Source organism: Gordionus sp. m RMFG-2023, chromosome 4, assembly GCF_954871325.1.
Source record: "Gordionus sp. m RMFG-2023 chromosome 4, tfGorSpeb1-WG-v2, whole genome shotgun sequence".
Taxonomy (NCBI): domain Eukaryota; kingdom Metazoa; phylum Nematomorpha; class Gordioida; order Chordodea; family Parachordodidae; genus Gordionus; species Gordionus sp. m RMFG-2023.
This window is the reverse complement of record NC_088778.1, coordinates 16,557,985-16,577,397: the sequence shown is the minus strand read 5'-3', so window position 1 is coordinate 16,577,397 and position 19,413 is coordinate 16,557,985. Positions and strand designations below refer to the sequence as shown.

The following is a 19,413-nucleotide window of genomic DNA, read 5'->3' as shown; positions in this document are numbered from 1 at the left end:
AAGGCATTTAGGGTTCGAGGGATAGCTGGTGATAAGATGGGAAACCCAGATTGAGGACATTTTATCTTCTGGTTTCGATGAGATGGCAATAGCCCCAATTTGGTTACTTTAACAAGTTTATTACATAAAGGGCAGTTAGATTTGGTAGAAGCTGGGCCCATTTATGTCAAAAAATTAAAAAAAACGATTATGACAATTGTCACTTTATATGGTACATCTTCATGAAATTCTAATTTAACATGTTTACAATCTTACCCTTTGCGTCAAAAAAATTCAAAAAACTTTAAAAATAAGGATTATGACAAGTGTCACTTATCGAGGGTACATCTTCACTGAGGTTTTATTTAAACATGTTCACAATACTTATTTTAGCCCATTTACTTCAAAAAAATGTCAAAAACTTTAAAAATAACTTATATGACAATTGTCGCTTTTATATGGTACATCATTAATTGAAATTCTAATTTAACATTTTAAAAATACATATTTTTGCCCATTAGCGTCAAAAAAATTTAATATGTTTAAAAATTATGATAATTGCCATTTTTCCAAGGAACATCTTCATTGAATATATAATTTAACATCTTTATAATATAAATGATATTTTTACTCTTTTGAGTCAAAAAATTTCAAAAATCTTAATAAATAACAAATATGACAATTGTCACATTAAAATATTATCCTTAAAAAGATCATATAAAATAACATATAAATATTTAAAAAAAATTATTTATAAAACCCACCTCTTTTAATATACTTATAAAATAGATAATTACAAAAATGATAAAAAAGCTATAAAAGATTTCACCTAAAAATTGTATATTTATAATAAATTTCACAAAAGAATTCCTCAAAAGAGAGATATTTATAAAGAAGATTTATTATTTTTATGAAAATATGTTCAAAAATCTTTTTGAACTTCAAGAAATATTTTTTACTTAAAACCTTGGGCTTGAAAATCACTAATAAATTGTAACAAAAATAATATTACAATAGTAGCATATCATTTTTTATTAAAAATCATCAAATAATAAATAATATGTTGTTTTCCTTTAAATAAATGCATTCACAATATATTTATTGTTTTGTGGTAATGCGCTCGCGATAATGACTTCGCGCAAACATACTCGCGGTAAAAAATTCGCTGTAAAGTGTTCGCGTAAAATGTTTCGCTAAAATGTATTCGCTCTAATAAATTCATGGTTAAGGTTTCGCGGAAATAAATTCGCGACAATGGCTTCGCGAAATTGTCTTCGCTATAAATGTTTTCGGAAAAAAATTCGCAGAATTGGTTTCGCGATTTTACCTTCCGAAAAAATGTTTCGCGATAAAAGTTTCGCTGAATTGACCTGATACGAAGTACCTCTGCAGGTCTATTTTAGACATAAAATATTTAAAAGCTTTTGGCTTTAATTTTTACAATTGAATAATAATTAAAATGCCATATCTCCTAAACATGTGCTCGGCCCAACTTGAAATTTTTATTAATTCTACAGTTATACATAAATTTGAGAGAGAGAAAAAATGTCGATTTGATCTTATGATCACTTCCGGTTTCATTTAAAATTTTTTGAACAATAATTCAACACTATGAAATTTTAAAGACCTACCATTAAACTGGTGTTTCTAGCTCAATTTTATCCCAAGATATGTAAAATTAAAGAAAGTGCATTTAACCCCAAAATGCCCCATTTTTCGACCTTTAGAAAGCTCATATCTCAGCCGCTGTTTGGAGTTGGAAGCTAAAAAAAATTTTTCTTAGTTATTATAATTAAATATATGTAAAAATTTTAGAAAAATCTGAGGAGGCCGGGTTGATTTTTCATGGAATTCATCATATTTAATAAAAATAACAAAATTCAAATTATCATTTTTAATTAATATATATAATTTTAGAATTTTTTTTAAAATACATGGCTAATAATGTAGGATATAAATTATTTTTTAAAATTTATATAAGGTTAATTATTATTTTTTAATATCGGCCACTGGTATCTGTTAAAATTTGCAGATACTGATTGATACTGTAAGTACTGGTATTTGTTAGTACTGTTAAACGGCTCGTTTTGAGCCGATTTTTTAAAATGACAAACACAATATTTTAGCCAGAAAAATATTGCCTAAGCCTAGAGATCTCTATAATATATGTCCTAGATCTTTTCTCCTTCTATGAACAAAATCTTTTAGCTTGCGTAATATTTTTATGGATGAAATATTGAGTTAGCCATTTTTAAAAATCGACTCAAAACGAGCCGTTTAACACACTAGTATTAGTATATCTGAAGAAAACTTTTTGTTCTATATTCAAGTCTATGAATCATTTAATTATTTTATAAAGAAAATTATAGTATTATCCATTATTTTTATTAATAAAGCATTTAATTAAAGTGCAGAGGTAAAAATTTTAGGCCTCCAATTTATTCCAATTTGAAACTAGCCCTTTTTAAAATTTTATAATTTAAAATAATTATGTTAGTATTTTGTAAATTGTTTCAAAGAGAAATTGAAAATATTAGAAGCAAATAATTTTTTAACGATCTATTATATAATTTTGCAACTTGTTAATAGTTTAATGTATTTTAAAAAATAAAGCCCCCAATCCAGGTCTTATAAGAAAAATTAGGCCAGGCTTTTCCGGAGTTTTTATTTTTTTAAAGGCAACCCCGATTTATACAGGGTGGCCAAATTGAAGTGATGACGCTCTTTTTCACTTAATCATATAACTTCTTCAGTTTTTAAGATTTTCGAAATTTTACAGCCTGATAAAATAACTCATTCTTAACAATTCTGTAAAGTTTTATAAATGTTTCTTAATAGGTTTAGAAAATATGCAACTTTATTTATAAATAAAAAAAACAAAATTTTTTGATATCAAACGATAAAAAAATATGGTTTTCCTAAAGATGATTTAATTTTAATTAAAATTTTCGACAAGAACGACATTATTATGCCAAATGATTATTTCAAAAATTCCTAAATAATAATTGGTATCTTTCACGACTCAATCGGCTCATTCGCCAAATTGACACAACAGGATCAGCAGACAAAAGGTATGGTAGTGGGAGACCACGAAATGCTCGAATTCGGACACTTATTAAACTTATTGGTCTCCCACTACTAAAACTTTTCTCTGCTGATCTCGTTGTATCTTGGAAATTCCTGAATTATCACTTGGCCATTATGTCGTTCTGTAAAATTTCAATTAAACTATATCATCTTTAGTAAAAACCATATTTTTTTTCATTTGGTAACGACAAAAATCGTTTGGTGTTTATTTTTGAATAAAGTTGCAGATTTTCTACAGAATTGTTAATGAGTTATTTTATCACTGTCAAATTTCGTAAAAAAAATCAAAACGGACGAGGTTATGATTAAGTGAAAGATGATGACACTTCAATCTAACCACCTTGTATAAACCATTTCATTTTTTGGTTTCTATGCTAATAGGCCTCTCATATAAATATTGAGTTGAGTGATTGAATTAGTACATTTTTAATTACTATTAATATTATTCATAATATTAAAAAAAATATAGAAATAACTGTTATTCATCATAAATTTCTAATAAGTCCTTCGACCATATTTTTTTATTATAAAATATATATATTAGAATTACCAAATTTTGATTGCCAAGTTTTTACAATTAATCCCACCGAACGTAGAAACTAAAAATATCACTGATTTAATCAAAGAATCAAAAAAAATTCCGACGCTAACAGAATACATTTCATCTCCACAATCTTATAAATCTCTTGGTGATTCTAAAAACGCTTCACCCGATGCCAATAATCTAAATAATAGCACAACATACCACCCGACAATAGATTATAACGAACATCAGATTTCCGAAATTAAAATGTTAAACGAAACATCGCAAAAAATGGTGGCCCCATTGATGGACAAGAAACTCATGACCGGTTGATAATTTGATTTATTTTTTATTAAGAATAAGATTTTTAGACATTTTATAAGTCCTATATTTTTAAAATGCTGCATATGCATGTACATAATTTGGAAAAAATTAGTCATTGTTATTAAAAAAATTGATTAGTTTATTTACAGGTTTTACCGTTATCTTCGAGGGAAACTCTCAAGTGCAACATTGCTTCCCTTGTAATTTTAAATAAAATTAATATTAGCTTTACTACAATCAAAAAAATTTTATGCAGGAAGCAAATTTAAAATTGCTCACTTTTTAAAAGAAATATTTTTCGTTATATTAAAAAATTAAACATTATCCCAATATAAAATTATTGCTAATATATTTAGTAAAAAAGAGATCAAGCAAATATATTGTATAATTTTACTTTTAAAAAATAAACGTTAGGGAAGCTAATAAAAAAATTTCTTATTTTTTAAAAACGATAATTAATTTAAAATGAATTGTGTTCTTAAAAATTTATTAAAAACATCTTTTAGCTCAAAATTTTTTGATATAAACTATAAAGAAATTGATTTTAAAAGAACCAATATCAACTTTACAAATTTTGAAAACCAAATCAAAATTTTAATCTATTTAACAACCGCAAGTTCAGAGGGGGTTTTAATATTTAAAATAAAATATTTATCGATTTTCCAATCTATCTCAATTAAATATTTATTAAAAAGTCTTAAATCTAACAATTTTAATTAGTACTCAAAAACAAAGACCAATTCTGCTCATTTATAAATCTTAATATTTTATATGGTTTGGTTAATAAAAGTAAGAATTCAATTGCTTCCCTAGTAGCAAACTTCACGCTTCGTCACTGCATTATATAAATGTTGATCAGATTTGTTGGAAAATATTTTCATATTTTTTAATTTATTTGATAATAAAATTATTTGACTTGAAAAAAGTTGTTAAAATAAATATATTCTTATCAATTTTTACAAGTTAAATAATTTTATTCACAAACAAATTAAAAAATATGGAAATGTTTTAAATTAAATCTGCACAACACTGTATATATAAAAAAATTAACAAAATCTGGTGGTAAAATTTTTTTACCTAAAATATAATAAAAATGACTACGAAAAATGATTTTCACAAAAAAAAACTAATAAACATTAAACAAAGAATATCTCTCGAAATATGCAAATCCAATTTTATCTCCATCCTCGGTTCTATATAGACGATATATTTAATACATCCCCCCCCCCCTTCCCTGTTTTTCATTATGGTTCATATAATTTTTAATGTATTTTTTAAAACTATATATTAATTTTTAAAATTTCTTTTTTATGTAAGTTAAATAAAAAAATTATACAATTATTTTATATTGAAAATATAAAAAATACAATTCTTAAACTTGGGTTCAGTAAATTCTGGAGTTCGAGTTTTCAGCCATGATGAAAAGTTAATTCTGAAAATAGGTGTTCAAAAGAATCACCTTTATAACTGTTTTTCTTCTTTTAAAAATCAATCATTTAGTCATTATTCAACACAGAACCAGCGTTGCCATATTCTTTTAAACAAATGAAGGAGAGTTTAACCATAATTCCAAAAATTATTTATTGCAGACAAAATATTATAAAAATCAGTGCATATAATAAATCTTATTCAGTTTTTTTAAAAGATTTTCTACTAATAATTAAATGGTTAATTTTTATTTTAAAATCAAGATTCTGACAATAAATTAGATATCCTTCGGTTTCTTCGTCCGAGTATAACACCGTTACTTTATTGTTTTTAAAGCACCGAAATGTAAAAAGATTAGATATATTTTCTTCCTTTATTTCATCAATTTATTCAATATAGATTTATTACCTAAACCCCAAAATTCAAATAAATAAATAATTGGAAAGATACTGATAAAGTTTTCTTAGCAACTTTAATGGAGATTATTTTTCAAAGTTTTTAAGATCGTTTTTCTTTCAGCCCTCCGTTTATTGTAATGAACACCCGGTCAAAAGATGCAGAAAATGGCGGAGATATATTATATAAACATGGTTTTAATGTTTTAAAATTGGTAAGATTTTTTTTCTCTATATTTTTTTAATAGTTCATCATCCGAGTGATCAGACATATTTTCATCTCAAAGAGCTTTTTTTTTCTTATTTTGGAACCAGTCTGGACACTAATTTCTCCATAGATGTCATCGATATCCTTTCTCAAAAAAGAAATTAAATATTGGTTCTTTTATTCATTTGGCCTTAGGGTAATAATTAAGATAACTCACATCATGGCATTATCCTCACTAACACTACTTTAATTTAATTGTAGAATAGACCAATAAAAATAATAGCTGGAAAAAAAATAATTTGAAATATCCGTTTGATTCATTTTAAAATCTCGGTTTTATATATTTTTTTTATATTTCTATAAATTTTTTAATATATTTATTTGACATGAACATAAATAATAATAAAACAAAAATGATTAGAATATAATAAAAATAACTATGAAGTAACGAGTAACGTAAAATTGAACCCTTTACATTAATACGTTACTTTTTCGAATAGTAATGCCACTACCTGTTTTTTTTTGGAAAAACGAAAAATGTTTTTACATAATTTGTGCTCTGATTATGTGAGTTTACATTCGAAAACAACGGAAAACCATGTCCATCTCATCAGTGGCGCCGCTATGGTCGAAAAATCTTGCCCCACACTTTTAAATGAATAAAAATATTTACTCTTAGCGCCTATATGATAAGAAAAAGCGAATATTGATATCACTTTATATTATTTCTAAATTTAATGATTTTCATATTACATTACCCATAATTTTTAAAAGAAATTCCCGATAAGACGAACAAATTGAAATCCGAATTGAAAGAGAGGTTGAAAATTTACGAAGACTCCTTAAATTCTTGCAAACAAACTGACGATAATCCTGGGAAACTTAGAAGGATGACGAGAATAATAAAGCAATACTCAGATGCGATTAATGCTGTACAAAATAAAAATTGGAATTATGCATTTCAAGAACTTCCTAATCCACCAAGTTTTTTTAAATTATTTAGTTTTTATTGGAATTATAATTTATTTTAATTTAAAAAAAGTAATATCCCTAATAAAATTTATAAATTTTCTAGATTTTGCTGAGATCTCTTTCACTGAATATATAAATGGCGATAAAATAGATCAAAAAGATAGCGGTATTAATTATTATTTATTAAGATAATATACGACTATAATTCGACATTAAATATTAAAACTAGTGCTGTAAAGTAACTTCAAAAAAGTTACGTCTTTAAACGGCTTTACCATTTTGAAGAAAAGAACGCCATTCGTTTCCCTCTTCTAGAAGCAGTGAGTAACGGTAACGCGTTTATTTTTTTTGAGTAACGGTAATGCAAAACGTTACTCGTTACTTTAAATTTTTTCTTAAAAAATATGGAAAAAACATATTTTATTGTATTATAAAATTACTAGCTAATAACCCTTCAAGAATGACGGGGTTGAGGGATTAATAAGTTAGTTTATGTAGGTACTAAATATACGTTATTGATATATTTTATAAAAATATTAAAATTTAGGAGAAAAAGAGGTAAATTTGTGAATCACACCTTATAAGATATTCTTAATTTCTGATTCATCTATCATCGAATAAGGAAAAGTATGATGACCCTTCTTTCTTGATGGGCAAAATGAAAAATATAATAACTAAGAGTACCAGAGGTTCCGTTAGTCAGAATGGCTGAGCCCGTCAAAAATGATGGGGAATAAGAATTTTCTCCTTACTTTTATGATAGCTGTTGTCTGTTATTTGAAAATAATACATTTTTATTTTTTATAACCCCCTTCCCCCTTCAGGCCAGGTCCAAACCACTAAAACTAAGTTTATGCTATGTTTTGAGTCAAAATATATTTAAAGTTTTTACTTGATACCCATATCAATATTATTTGTTAAAATATTACTGATCACCTATGCCTAATATTTAGGTACAAGGACATAATATGGAAAAATTTCCCCAAGCCCAACCAATGATCATAATAATTTTGGTAGTCGAGAACTGGAATAAAATATTAAAAAAATAATAATTAATTTAAAAATACAATCAAAATCAGATTTTCATGGGCCTTGGTTTTTTGATCAGACCGAGCTCAGCCCTGCAAAAAAATTTGTTTAAGGCCAATATCTGATCCATAGTTAATAATAAAAAATTTCCTAGCGTCCAAACTGATAATAATTTTGAAAAATTTTCCCCAAGCCCAGCCCAATATAATTTATAAAAATATTTTCTAAGCCCATCCCGACCCATAATAATTTTAAAAAATTTTCCTCAAGCCTGGCCAACCCTTAATAATTTTGAAATTTTTTTCCCAAGCCTGAAGATAGGTAAATCTCTAAAAAACATCTATTTTTTATTCTTTTTAATCCCGCTCAACCCTACTTCAGACCAAGGCCAACCCATTAAGACTAAGAGTGAATACTATTTTTGAGTAAAAATATATTTAAATTAGCTTTTACCAGAAACCCATATAAATATTCTGTGTTAAAATTGTGCCTATCTAATGTTAAAAAAATTCTTAAGCCAGGTTCATGCACATATTAATGCTGGGAAAAATTTCTCAAGCCCGCTAAAGACCATAATAATTTTGGTAGTTGAGAAGTGAAATAAAATATTTAAAAGTCATAATTTATTTAAAAATACAATCAGAATATGAAAGTTGAATGGGCTTGGTTTTTTAATCAGGCCTGGCGATTCTGCAAAAAAAAATTTTCAGACCAATATCTAGCCCATATTATAAATTAAAAAATTTTCAAGCATTTCTATTTTATAAAAATAACGGTTCAAGGTTCAGGTTCGGTTCTTAAAAAATAATTATATCGGTTCGGTTCGACTCTAAAAACTGGTTTGAACATTTTTGTATTCAAATCTACATTCGAATTATGTATAGGTAGGTATATTTTTTTATTTCATCATTAAAATAAAAAACTTATACATAAAGCCTTCATTTTTATTTGCAGATTATAAAATAATATTTAAATTATAAATAATACAAATAAATATCAATGATTAAATTTAATATGAACAATATTTAACTATATTTACTTAAAATTTTTTTATTAGGCTGCACAATTTATATATTTTAAAGATTCGTCTCACTCAAATTACATCAATAAAGAGACAGTATAAATTTAATTGTTGAAAAATATCTTTCCACACTAACTTGGGTAGCTTACACTACCAGTATTATATCAAACAATTTACATAATTCTGGGCATCGATTACTCTGATTTCTCCAATAGTTTAAAATATTCATAGTTTTATTTAACCTAGGTTCTTTGGAAAAATTAACTTTAATATTTATTTTTATGATTATATTTTGCCAAATACTTAAGGATTATTCTGCAACATTAGATTGAATATTTTAAGAATTAATTTTAATTTTACACGTCTTCTAATAAAGGATCAAGAATTTTTTTAAAACCGCTATCATCGATTAATTTGAATGGTCTGCCATTAAAAGTGACCAACTCAGTAAGCATTGATTATTATTTTTTCTATTTAGTTAAAATGATATTGTTTGTTCTATTAATGCCTCGTCTGTTGGCTTGATGCCATCTTAAATTTTTTGATATTATTAGGATTTTGTTGTGATATTTTGTTAATTTTATCGAATTCTAGATGGTGGTTTCTTTTTATGTGACACTCAAGATTTATATGACCTTTCATGTTTATTTGACAATCAATAATATTACACTTTAATGTGTCATTTATAATACTATATGTAAATAATTTGTATATTGGATTTAATTTTCTCTAAGTATTATAATTTATAAACTTAAAATATTTAAAAAATGCTGTAAAATCGCAATATACTAACGTTTATAAAAATTATGAATAATTTTTAAAACAATTCGAATATAATTGAAATTTTTGCAATATACTAGTAATAACTTACATATTATTTTATAGGCATAAAATCATGAGGCTCGAACCGGTTCAGAGGCATTTTAGCGGTTCGGTTCAGGTTCGGCTATAATTTTTTTAGCGGTTTAGGTTCGATAAAAAATACCCGTTTTTAGCGGTTTAACGGTTCAGGTTTGGTTTGGATCCCTGGCTAATAATGAGTCTATATTTAAAATTAAAAAATTTTCAAACATCTCTATTTTAAATTTTACCCAATATGATTTCTATCACAAATTTAAATTTTATTCTAAATAGAAAATTAAGTTTAAGACATTGTTATTAAATTACAATAGAAATAAATGGAATAAAAGGTTATATTTAAGACATTGTTATTAAATTACAATTAAAATAAATGGCAAAATTTTATGTGCATGGGACTTGGTTTTTTGATCAGGCAAGGCTGTATTACTAACCTCAATATTTTTGACGCACTTTGATAATTTGCATCAATAAGCTAATAATCAAAAACAGCATAAGGTCATGAGATACTTAAAATTGATTGAAAATTTGGAATTTTAAGCCTCAATCCAAGCATCCATAATATATTATATGAGATGATAATTTAAATTTTAAAAATAAATTTAAACAATCTTAATAAATTACGTTTTTAATAAATTTTTATTAATAGGTAAATTATTTCAACTAATATGAGCCTTTAAAAAATTTAAATATAGTATTTGATTATTTACATAAATGATTTCACCTAACACCATTTAAATTCAGCCTATAAAATTTTTGAGTTTAAGCTTCTATACTCAATTCAGATATACATTATTTTAAAGTTTTTTATTTCATATTATTGGTTTATTTAATTTTAATTTGAGTAGGTAAAATAAAATTAAACAAATTTTTAATTAATAACCCATTTTTTAAAATGAAAATAGAACCTTAAATATCCCCCCCCCCCTCCATATTTTATATCAATAAACTAATAAATATAAATAGAATTCAAAGAGAGCAATTTAATTTTAATATATTACAAATTTTTTTAAAGGAAAATAAAACCTAATACAAAAGAAAAATATATCTAAATTATTTTAGATTTCTCCTATTTATGACATTTTTCATCTTAGAACCTAATGAATTTAATATATTTAAAGAAGAAAGGTTTAATTTTTAAAAATATTAAACTAATAAATTTGATATTTTTATTATAATATTTGACATAAAATTACGGTGATTCAAAATATGTGTAATATAAGATATTAATAGAGGTTTAATATATTTTGGAATTAATGTGATTACGCAATCTATATATATGCTCCTTAGTGTACATTAAAGTTTTTTAATAAAGTTATTATTGATAAACTTTTTTTATTTTGAACTATTTCTATTTTTCATAATAACGATTTGGCACAAAATTAATCTATTACAAAATGTGTGTAATATAAAAGAATCCATATATAGATAATTATACTACCTGTTAATTTTTTTTGAAAATATAAATTCATATATAAGAAGAATTATAATAGAGAATTTAAGATAGAAGGGGACCGATGGGAAAGAACTTTTGCTTTTGGAACGTTAAATCTGTGGTTCGGATCATTTTGATGTGTAAAATAAAAAATTTTTAAAAAAATAATTTAACATTAGAGGTATATAGTTTCCATCGATTTATTTAACATTAAGATGATAGGAAAGTTGATGGAAAAAATAAAAATTAACATTAAGATGAAAGGAAAATTGATAGAAAAAAATAAAAATTAACATTAAGATATATGAAAATGTTCATTCCTTGATTACGGAGATTATATATATTAGATTTTGATTGATTTTATAAATAAATCTAAGCCAAGTTTTTAAGTCAAATCAACCACCAACCTTCATTTTTATTTAAATTTTCAGTCAAGATTGTTAATCTAATTAATATTGAATCAATATTGATATGTTTATTTATAATCTTATTCTCTATATTACGATTTATTTTATAAAGAATATTATGTCAATTATACATATTTCTTCAGTTGAAGATAATTTAACTTGCCCTGGCCCCAATATGAAACATTTTTTACCCCAATAAAAAAATTATACAAACTGTGTCCTAGTTCAAATATTTCCTCAATTAGAATAAATATGGGCAGTTTTGACACTGTGCAGCCAGTTTTAAAGAAAAAATAGCAAGATATCTGATAAATCGGTTATAACAAGATAGAACTCCTTTTATCGTGAAATTAATATCTTATTTAGGGAGAATAACCAATTTGACGAATATTTTGATAAATCGAATTGTAGAGATTTTCAGTAATGACAAGTAGTTCATATATATTTTATATGGTTAGTGTTAATTAAAAAAATATGATATATGATTTTATATGTTGTAGAACCTGTTTTTACAGCTCTTTCGATTTTAGAACACTAGGGATATCTAACTCTCATATAACTATTATAATATTTTAACTTAAAAAATTGCTTTGAATAATTTCAAGTTTTGTAAACCACTTATTAATGTAATCCTGCAAGACATAGATAGGTATACAGTTGAATATTGTTTACAATTTATATTTTGATTATATTTATTTTAAATTTGAACACATCTATAAAGATGAATATAAACTATCAGCAAAATTCACCCGTTAACACCCCCTACTTAAATTAGATAAGCACTGGATAAAATTATTGGTCAACGAAGTAGAACGCTTGAACATATTTCCAGTTTGAGAAAATATCTTGACAAAGATAAAGAAGACATTGATTCCTTTAAAAAATAACACCCATACCAGATTATTTTCAGATATAGATAAAATAAAATTTGATAAGGATTTGATTGAAGATTCTTCTTAAGATGATTTATTAACCTTTTTACCCTTCCATACACTGCGTCAGTTGAACATGTGTTTAGCACGGCGAAGGATGTTTTGACCACTCTCTTGTTTATCTGATAAAATTTTGAAAATCAATTGTTGTTAAAAATAAATAAAATTTTTGTATAATTTTATTTATATTATATATAGAAATAAAATTAGTATAAAAAGATATTATTTTTGTATAATTTAATTTACTATATATAGGAAATTTTTGTAATTAAAATTTAGTTAATTAAGTAACAAGTAACGTGTTACTTTTTGAATAGCCAGTAACATGCTTTCCCTTTTTTACAAGGTAACGTAACGGTAACCCGTTCCTTTTTTTGACGTAACGAGTAACGCCTTTAATTTTTTAAGTAAAGTTTACAGCACTAATTAAAACTAATATAATATTTTTTTGTTTAATATCCTGAAGTGTCAAATCAAAATAAACAATCGAATAACCAAATTATCTTGTCAACTTATTCCGCCACATCTCCTTCGCTACAGCCACAAAATTACCCTCTTCACATAACGCAAAAATTACAATCATTATCCACTCGTCAGGCATCATTTAAGCAAGCTGCCATAATATCCAAAAAACAGGGAAATATAACTCAAGCCAAAGAATATCTGAGACTAATGAAGGTAACTTTACATAATTATATAACTTATTTTCCCTTTGTATGTCTGTCTTGTTTATTTCCCATATGTCCCCTCCATAGATTAATATAGGAATTATTGTCGAGTTAAAGATCTGCAGTCTGGTAAATACCGAGATCTCTTTATTTTTCCATATTTTCATGTACATATAGAAGGCACCCCTTACCTTTTGTATTCTGATCATCATTTCCTCTTTACAACTGCTTTGTTATCTAACGTTACCTAAGTATTTAATTTTGTTCACAATTTTAACTACATTTCCTCCAAATGTAAGATTATCGAGCGGTGGAGCATTTGGGGAGGGGAGAATAAAAGAATAAAAGTTTTGTTGAATTTATTGCAAGTCCCCCTTTGACTTAGAATCTCTAGTAGGTATAACAAGTTTTTAGTTTCATCTATACTCTTGGTATTACAACTGTCATCAGCATATGATACCATTCTGTTGACAAAAGATATGGAATCATTAGATCCTAAATCCACTAGATCAGCTTCACCCAGTACTTCCTTTATGACTTTGTTTATTATAATGTTGAACAGGAGTGGCGATAGAGTACAGCCTTGTTTTACTCCTTTTTTAATTCTAAAGCAAGAGGATATTTTATCATTTATTTTGAAACACGCAACCAATTTAGAATATTGGTTTTTAGGATGAGAATAATGTTTGGTTTAATCCCACATTCTGACAATGTTTCCCATAAGTGCCTCATGGTTAATATTATCAAAGGCTCTGCTGGAATCTACAAAGGTGAAGTAGGCAGGTATTTTATATTTACAGCATTTTTGAATAGTTATTTTTAGAGCTAATATTGGCTCGAGCATATTTTTATTTGGCCTGTACGCGCAAATATATTTGGGGAAAATGTGTGGTGTAGGATGACATGATTCTGTTTTTTATGAAGACCATAAAGATTTTTGAGACACAGGAAGTTAGCGCAATAGCTTGGTAATCTGTGAATTTTAGTGGGTCTTTAATCTTTGGGAAGTTACATAGGAAGGATTTGTTCCATTCCTCTGGAGTGTTTCCACTTTGTTGAAGAGGATAAATAAGAAGGACGATATTGTCACGGGTGCTATTTTCAGGTATTGTGCTGAAATATTATCAAGCCCTGACTCATTGTTTTTGCGTAATTTCTTGATTACATTAGCAATTTCGCTTATGGAGAAACCAAATGGGGGTGGAGCAGGGTTTGTATTCAAGCTTGCTGGTGGGGTTGCTCTCCTTGAGTCAAAGACCATCATGTAATAAATAGTCAAGCCATAATGCAATTTGTTCATCTTGGTCGATAATTACTTTCCCGTTTCTTAAAACCAGAGACCTGCAAGCCCGGCCCGGCCGTATTTTAAATTTTTAAAATATACCCTGGTCGGGCCTGAAATTTTTTTTTAAATACCCGGGCCGAGCCGTAAAATTTTTTTAAAAAATTTATACAACATGAATTATTATACTCGTCAATTAGACATGGTTATAATGATTATATAAAGTTATGATTAATATAATGTTGGGTGAAAGTTAACACTATCTAACACTCATAGTATCTATTACATAATACAATTATAATTATAGTTTTCCTGCCAAAAGGATAATAGGTAATAAATACATTATATATGTTATATTTTTTATTATTTAAAATATCAGTTTTATTTTTTTTATAAATACAATTAATATAGTATATTCTCAAAATATAATTTACACACATTTTTTATAGTATCAATTTGTAATATACTAAATATCTGTTTAGAATATAAAAAAATAAAATATTGTTAAACGGCTCGTTTTGAGCCGATTTTTAAAAACGGCGAACACAGTATTTTATCCAGAAAAATAATGCGCAAGCCTGAAAATTTTAGACATATAGTATCAAAATTTCGAGGCTTGCGAAAATAGAGTTAGCCGTTATAAAAAACCGGCTCAAAGCGAGCCGTTTAACAACATTAGCTAATATGCTTGCTTATTAAATGATAATACTCGCCGAAAAATATGATAATATACCGAATAGGTAAATTTTTTGTATATAACAGGTCAAATATAATTTTAAAAAATTCCGAGCCGGGCCTAAAAATTTTTTTTAAATAAAATCCGGGCCGGGCTCAAAATATATATTTTTTTAAATATCCGGGCCGGGCCTAAAATTTTTAAACCCGGGCTGGGCCGTAAAAAATATATCCGGACCGGGCCGAAAATTTAAAAAAAAATCTGGGCCGGGCCATGCAAATGGTATCTCTGCAGGTCTCTGCTTAAAACAATAGAGGGTTGCTTACTTAAAACTATCAGGTTTACAAAATATTTTAATTTTTTATGGGCATCATAAATCCTATTCTCTTATGTCTTTATCGATATAGAAGGCTTTTTTCGCAATGAAAATCCGTCTATCACTTTGAAGTAATCTTTGAAGCCGTTCGTCATTCTTAGTAGATTAATTTTTTCTAAGGTTTCCCTTGGCATCCATTCTTTCCTTGAAGCAGATTTATATTCGGTAGTCTATCATATGATTCCGCAAGTTCTTTTTTGAATAGATTCCAACATTTTTCTACATTTCCGTGTGTGGCTTCTTTCAGAAAGTTAACCGTTTTCAGGTTCGTTGTTAGATCAAAAAGTATTTGATCCTCCTGCGTTTGCACTTTACTAAGTTAGCGCGTGAAATTTATTTTCAGAGGATTATTACTTAATCTTATCAAATTTGGTCTATTGTTATGATAACCCCTTATATTCTTTATGGTGATAATTGCTATGAGCATTTTATGATCTGACAGATTTATATTGGTTGATGCCTTGACATCCTCGAACCATCGGTGAATATTAGATATGAAGAAATCAATTTGAGATTTTTGAGCTCTTACAAAAGAGTAGGTATTTATTTCACTGTGATAAAAGAAGGTGTTTTCTATTTTGAAGTTTTTGTTATTGCAGAAATCAAGGAATTTCCTGCTATCTTCACAGTTTGGTTGTTATATAGTGACATTCCCAATGACATTACTGCTGATATAAACTGCTTCTTTACCAAACTTCATGTTAAGATCACCTAGAATTATTATGTTATATCTGCTTGGTAGTGTTTCAATAAAGCCTGATCTTTCACTTCTATTTAGTGGGGCATAAAAATTTGCGATTGTTGTTGGCCTAACGTTCGTATCTAGGTAAAGAAGACCACATTTTTCTGATATGGGCATGAATTTGATGGCATATTTGTGTATACGCTTGTTAATTAGGAAAGCTATTCCAGTCCAGTTGTTGGAAGTGGTGCCTGAACAAATATTTTTACAATAGTAAGTTTGCAGTATTATTTCCTGGACAATGTGTTTCCTGAATACCAATGATATCTATTTTCTCCCCCTTTGACATCCTTAAGAGAACTGCTAGTTTGTTTTTCATACCATTTATGATAAGGGACGCTATTTGTAACTTGCCTGTGAATTTATTCTTCATGACTCAATTCCGGTGTGTTCACTAGGATCCAATAATTTTAGGTAAGCCACGATATAAAATTGAGAAAGTCTTTCGCCAAAAATATGAATGAAATATTGCAAATATTAATAGCTTTAAATATAAAAAATATGAATGAATGATTGTAATTATTAAGCCTTTTTCATAAAAATTAATTAAATAAGAAAATTATTAATGTAATTATGAATTATAACTGCTAATTCCTAATTACATGTAAAAAATATAATTATTTATAAATTAAAAAACCTTTTTTTAAAGTAGAATTAATTAGTTATTACTTACAAAGTAATTACGTAATTAATTACATATATAATTAATTTCTGCCCAACCTTGCAATAAGGTATATTATGAAAAAGTGTCGCAAAAGACCTTCTATTACATGGGTTCGAAAAAATATTCAACAAATATATATGGTGAATTCCATATCAAATCAACCAAGGTTTCAACCCGACCCCCTTTTCTTAAATCTTGTATACCTATAACTAAGAAGAAAATGAAATTTTACCTTCCAACAAGTTTACCCGCTAAGATATGGCCGTTTAAAGCGCGGAAAAATGGTACATTTTTGACAAAATGCACCTCATTTATTTTCAAATATCTCGAGAAATAATTAAGTTAGAAAAATAATTTAAATTTTATTTTGTAGCTTAATAAAAGTTCTTTAAAATGACATAAAAATAAATATGATGGACATTTGATTAATATCGAAAAGTAAAACCGGAAATGGCCATAGAAAAAAAAATTTTTTATAGATAGATATCACACTGCTTTATATTTGTACAAAATCCTAGACTGGGATGAACATGGGTTTAGGAGTTATCACTCTTTAAAAATTGAACAAATTAAACATTAATATCATCAATAATTAACTGAAAAATCCATAGAAAAAAAGGTATTTTATTTCTGTAAATAGATATCACACTGCTTTATATTTGTATAAAATCCTAGACTTGGATGAACATAGGTTTAGGAGTTATCGCTCTTTTTATGGCTAAAATTAAACATATTTAACATTAATATCATCATATTTTAATTTAATGAATAGTTATGAAATAATGTTAATTTAAAAATTATGTCTTAATGACAGGCCCTTACTTTTTTTTATCTTTATCAAAATTTTTGAGAAGTGGCTGGAGTAATGAGCTTTGTTTAACACTTTAGTTAAATTTTGTCTCGAAGTTACTTGACAAAATAATTCTAAACATATTTATAATTTTATTTGCCTCAAATTGCATTACATATAATACAATCAAAAATTTATAATTAAAATATATCATATATTATAATCCAAGGAATTTAAATAAATTATGACTTTTGTTTTCGTCTAGGGGAATAAAAGCTTGGAACTTTGTGTTCCAGAAATTCTCTTTGCTCTCAAAAATCTGCTTTCAAGATGACTTTCTATCTTCATATTTCATTATTGCTCACAAATATATAATTTACCCTATAGATATTATTTCTTGCATAGTTAAATAAATCTATTGTTGTCAATATGTGATGTTCATATGGACTTTGCAAGCTTGCTCGAGCTGCTAACCGTTTAGTAACGGCCCCCAAAATGTCGCATGGACTTTTAACTTGTGCGGTTTCAAAAAATGTCACTCAGCCTTTATCCCAAAATCATTTTCATGATTGTAGAGATTAATGAAATCTTTTATTTTTATATTGGTTACTGCTCCAGAAAAATAATAAATTTTAGCCACTATTAAATCTTTCCTTCAAGAATACGATCAATTTTTAAAATAAATAAAATGCACATGCGTTGTGCTTTAAAAAATCTGATATAACCACTAAATTTACATGTTTTATTAGGTTGTTCTCACGGTAATAAATTATAAAAGAGTTGATAGTGGCTTGATTATTGGTCTGATTAAATCCTTGTGCATGGTTCTGCACTACAAATGCATAGTTTTCTGAAAAGTCTGCAATAACTAAGAATTCATCAACATTGAATTTTAAAAAATTTCATATTAATGATTATCGTGAAGCTATAAACAAATGAGTAATTAAATTGTTTAATTATTCAATTAAATAATCTACAAATTCGTCAGCGAATTTTGTCAGTGTTTCGAGGGTAGTTCGATCAACTGCTATCTATTGTTTGAATGTTTTATAATCTATAGAATTCTCGTCAAATAATTTATTAAGCCTTTCTTTTAATTTTGAATATATAGGGAAATTTATTGTTGAATTTCAATTTTGGTAGATTATTTTATGCTAAATAAAATATTTAAAATTATTTTAAGTAATTTTAATTTCGAGATATAATTTAACTAAAGTTTTAAACAGCTCATTATCCCAGCCACCTCTCAAATTTTTTTATAAATATAAAATAAAGTAAGGGCCTATCATTTATACTTAATTTTTAAATAAACATTATTTCATAACTATTCATTAAATTAAAATATGATGATATTAATGTTAAATTTGTTCAATTTTAGCCATATAAAGAGTGATAACTTCTAAACCCATGTTCATCCCAGTCTAGGATTTTGTACAAATATAAAGCAGTGTGATATCTATTTTCGGTTTTACACATCTGGTTTTCGATATCAATCAAATGTCCATCCTATTTATTTTTATGTCATTTTAAAGATTTTATTAAGCTACAAAATAAAATTTAAATTATTTTTCTAACATAATTATTTCTCGAGATATTTGAAAATAAATGAGGTGCAAA

General features: G+C 26.5%; 1 protein-coding gene across 4 annotated transcripts in view; it reads left to right on the top strand.

Moving 5' to 3' along the window:
* The window catches only part of LOC135928975 (coiled-coil and C2 domain-containing protein 1-like), a 57,211-nt gene that overhangs the window by 20,537 nt on the left and 17,261 nt on the right, over window positions 1–19,413 (top strand). For all 4 annotated transcript variants that reach the window (XM_065465443.1, XM_065465444.1, XM_065465442.1 and 1 more), the window contains exons 6-9: window positions 3,611–3,917; window positions 6,719–6,928; window positions 7,020–7,082; window positions 13,065–13,276. In XM_065465443.1, coding sequence (XP_065321515.1) covers window positions 3,611–3,917; window positions 6,719–6,928; window positions 7,020–7,082; window positions 13,065–13,276 — 792 coding nt within the window. The remainder of the gene's footprint in view (window positions 1–3,610; window positions 3,918–6,718; window positions 6,929–7,019; window positions 7,083–13,064; window positions 13,277–19,413) is intronic.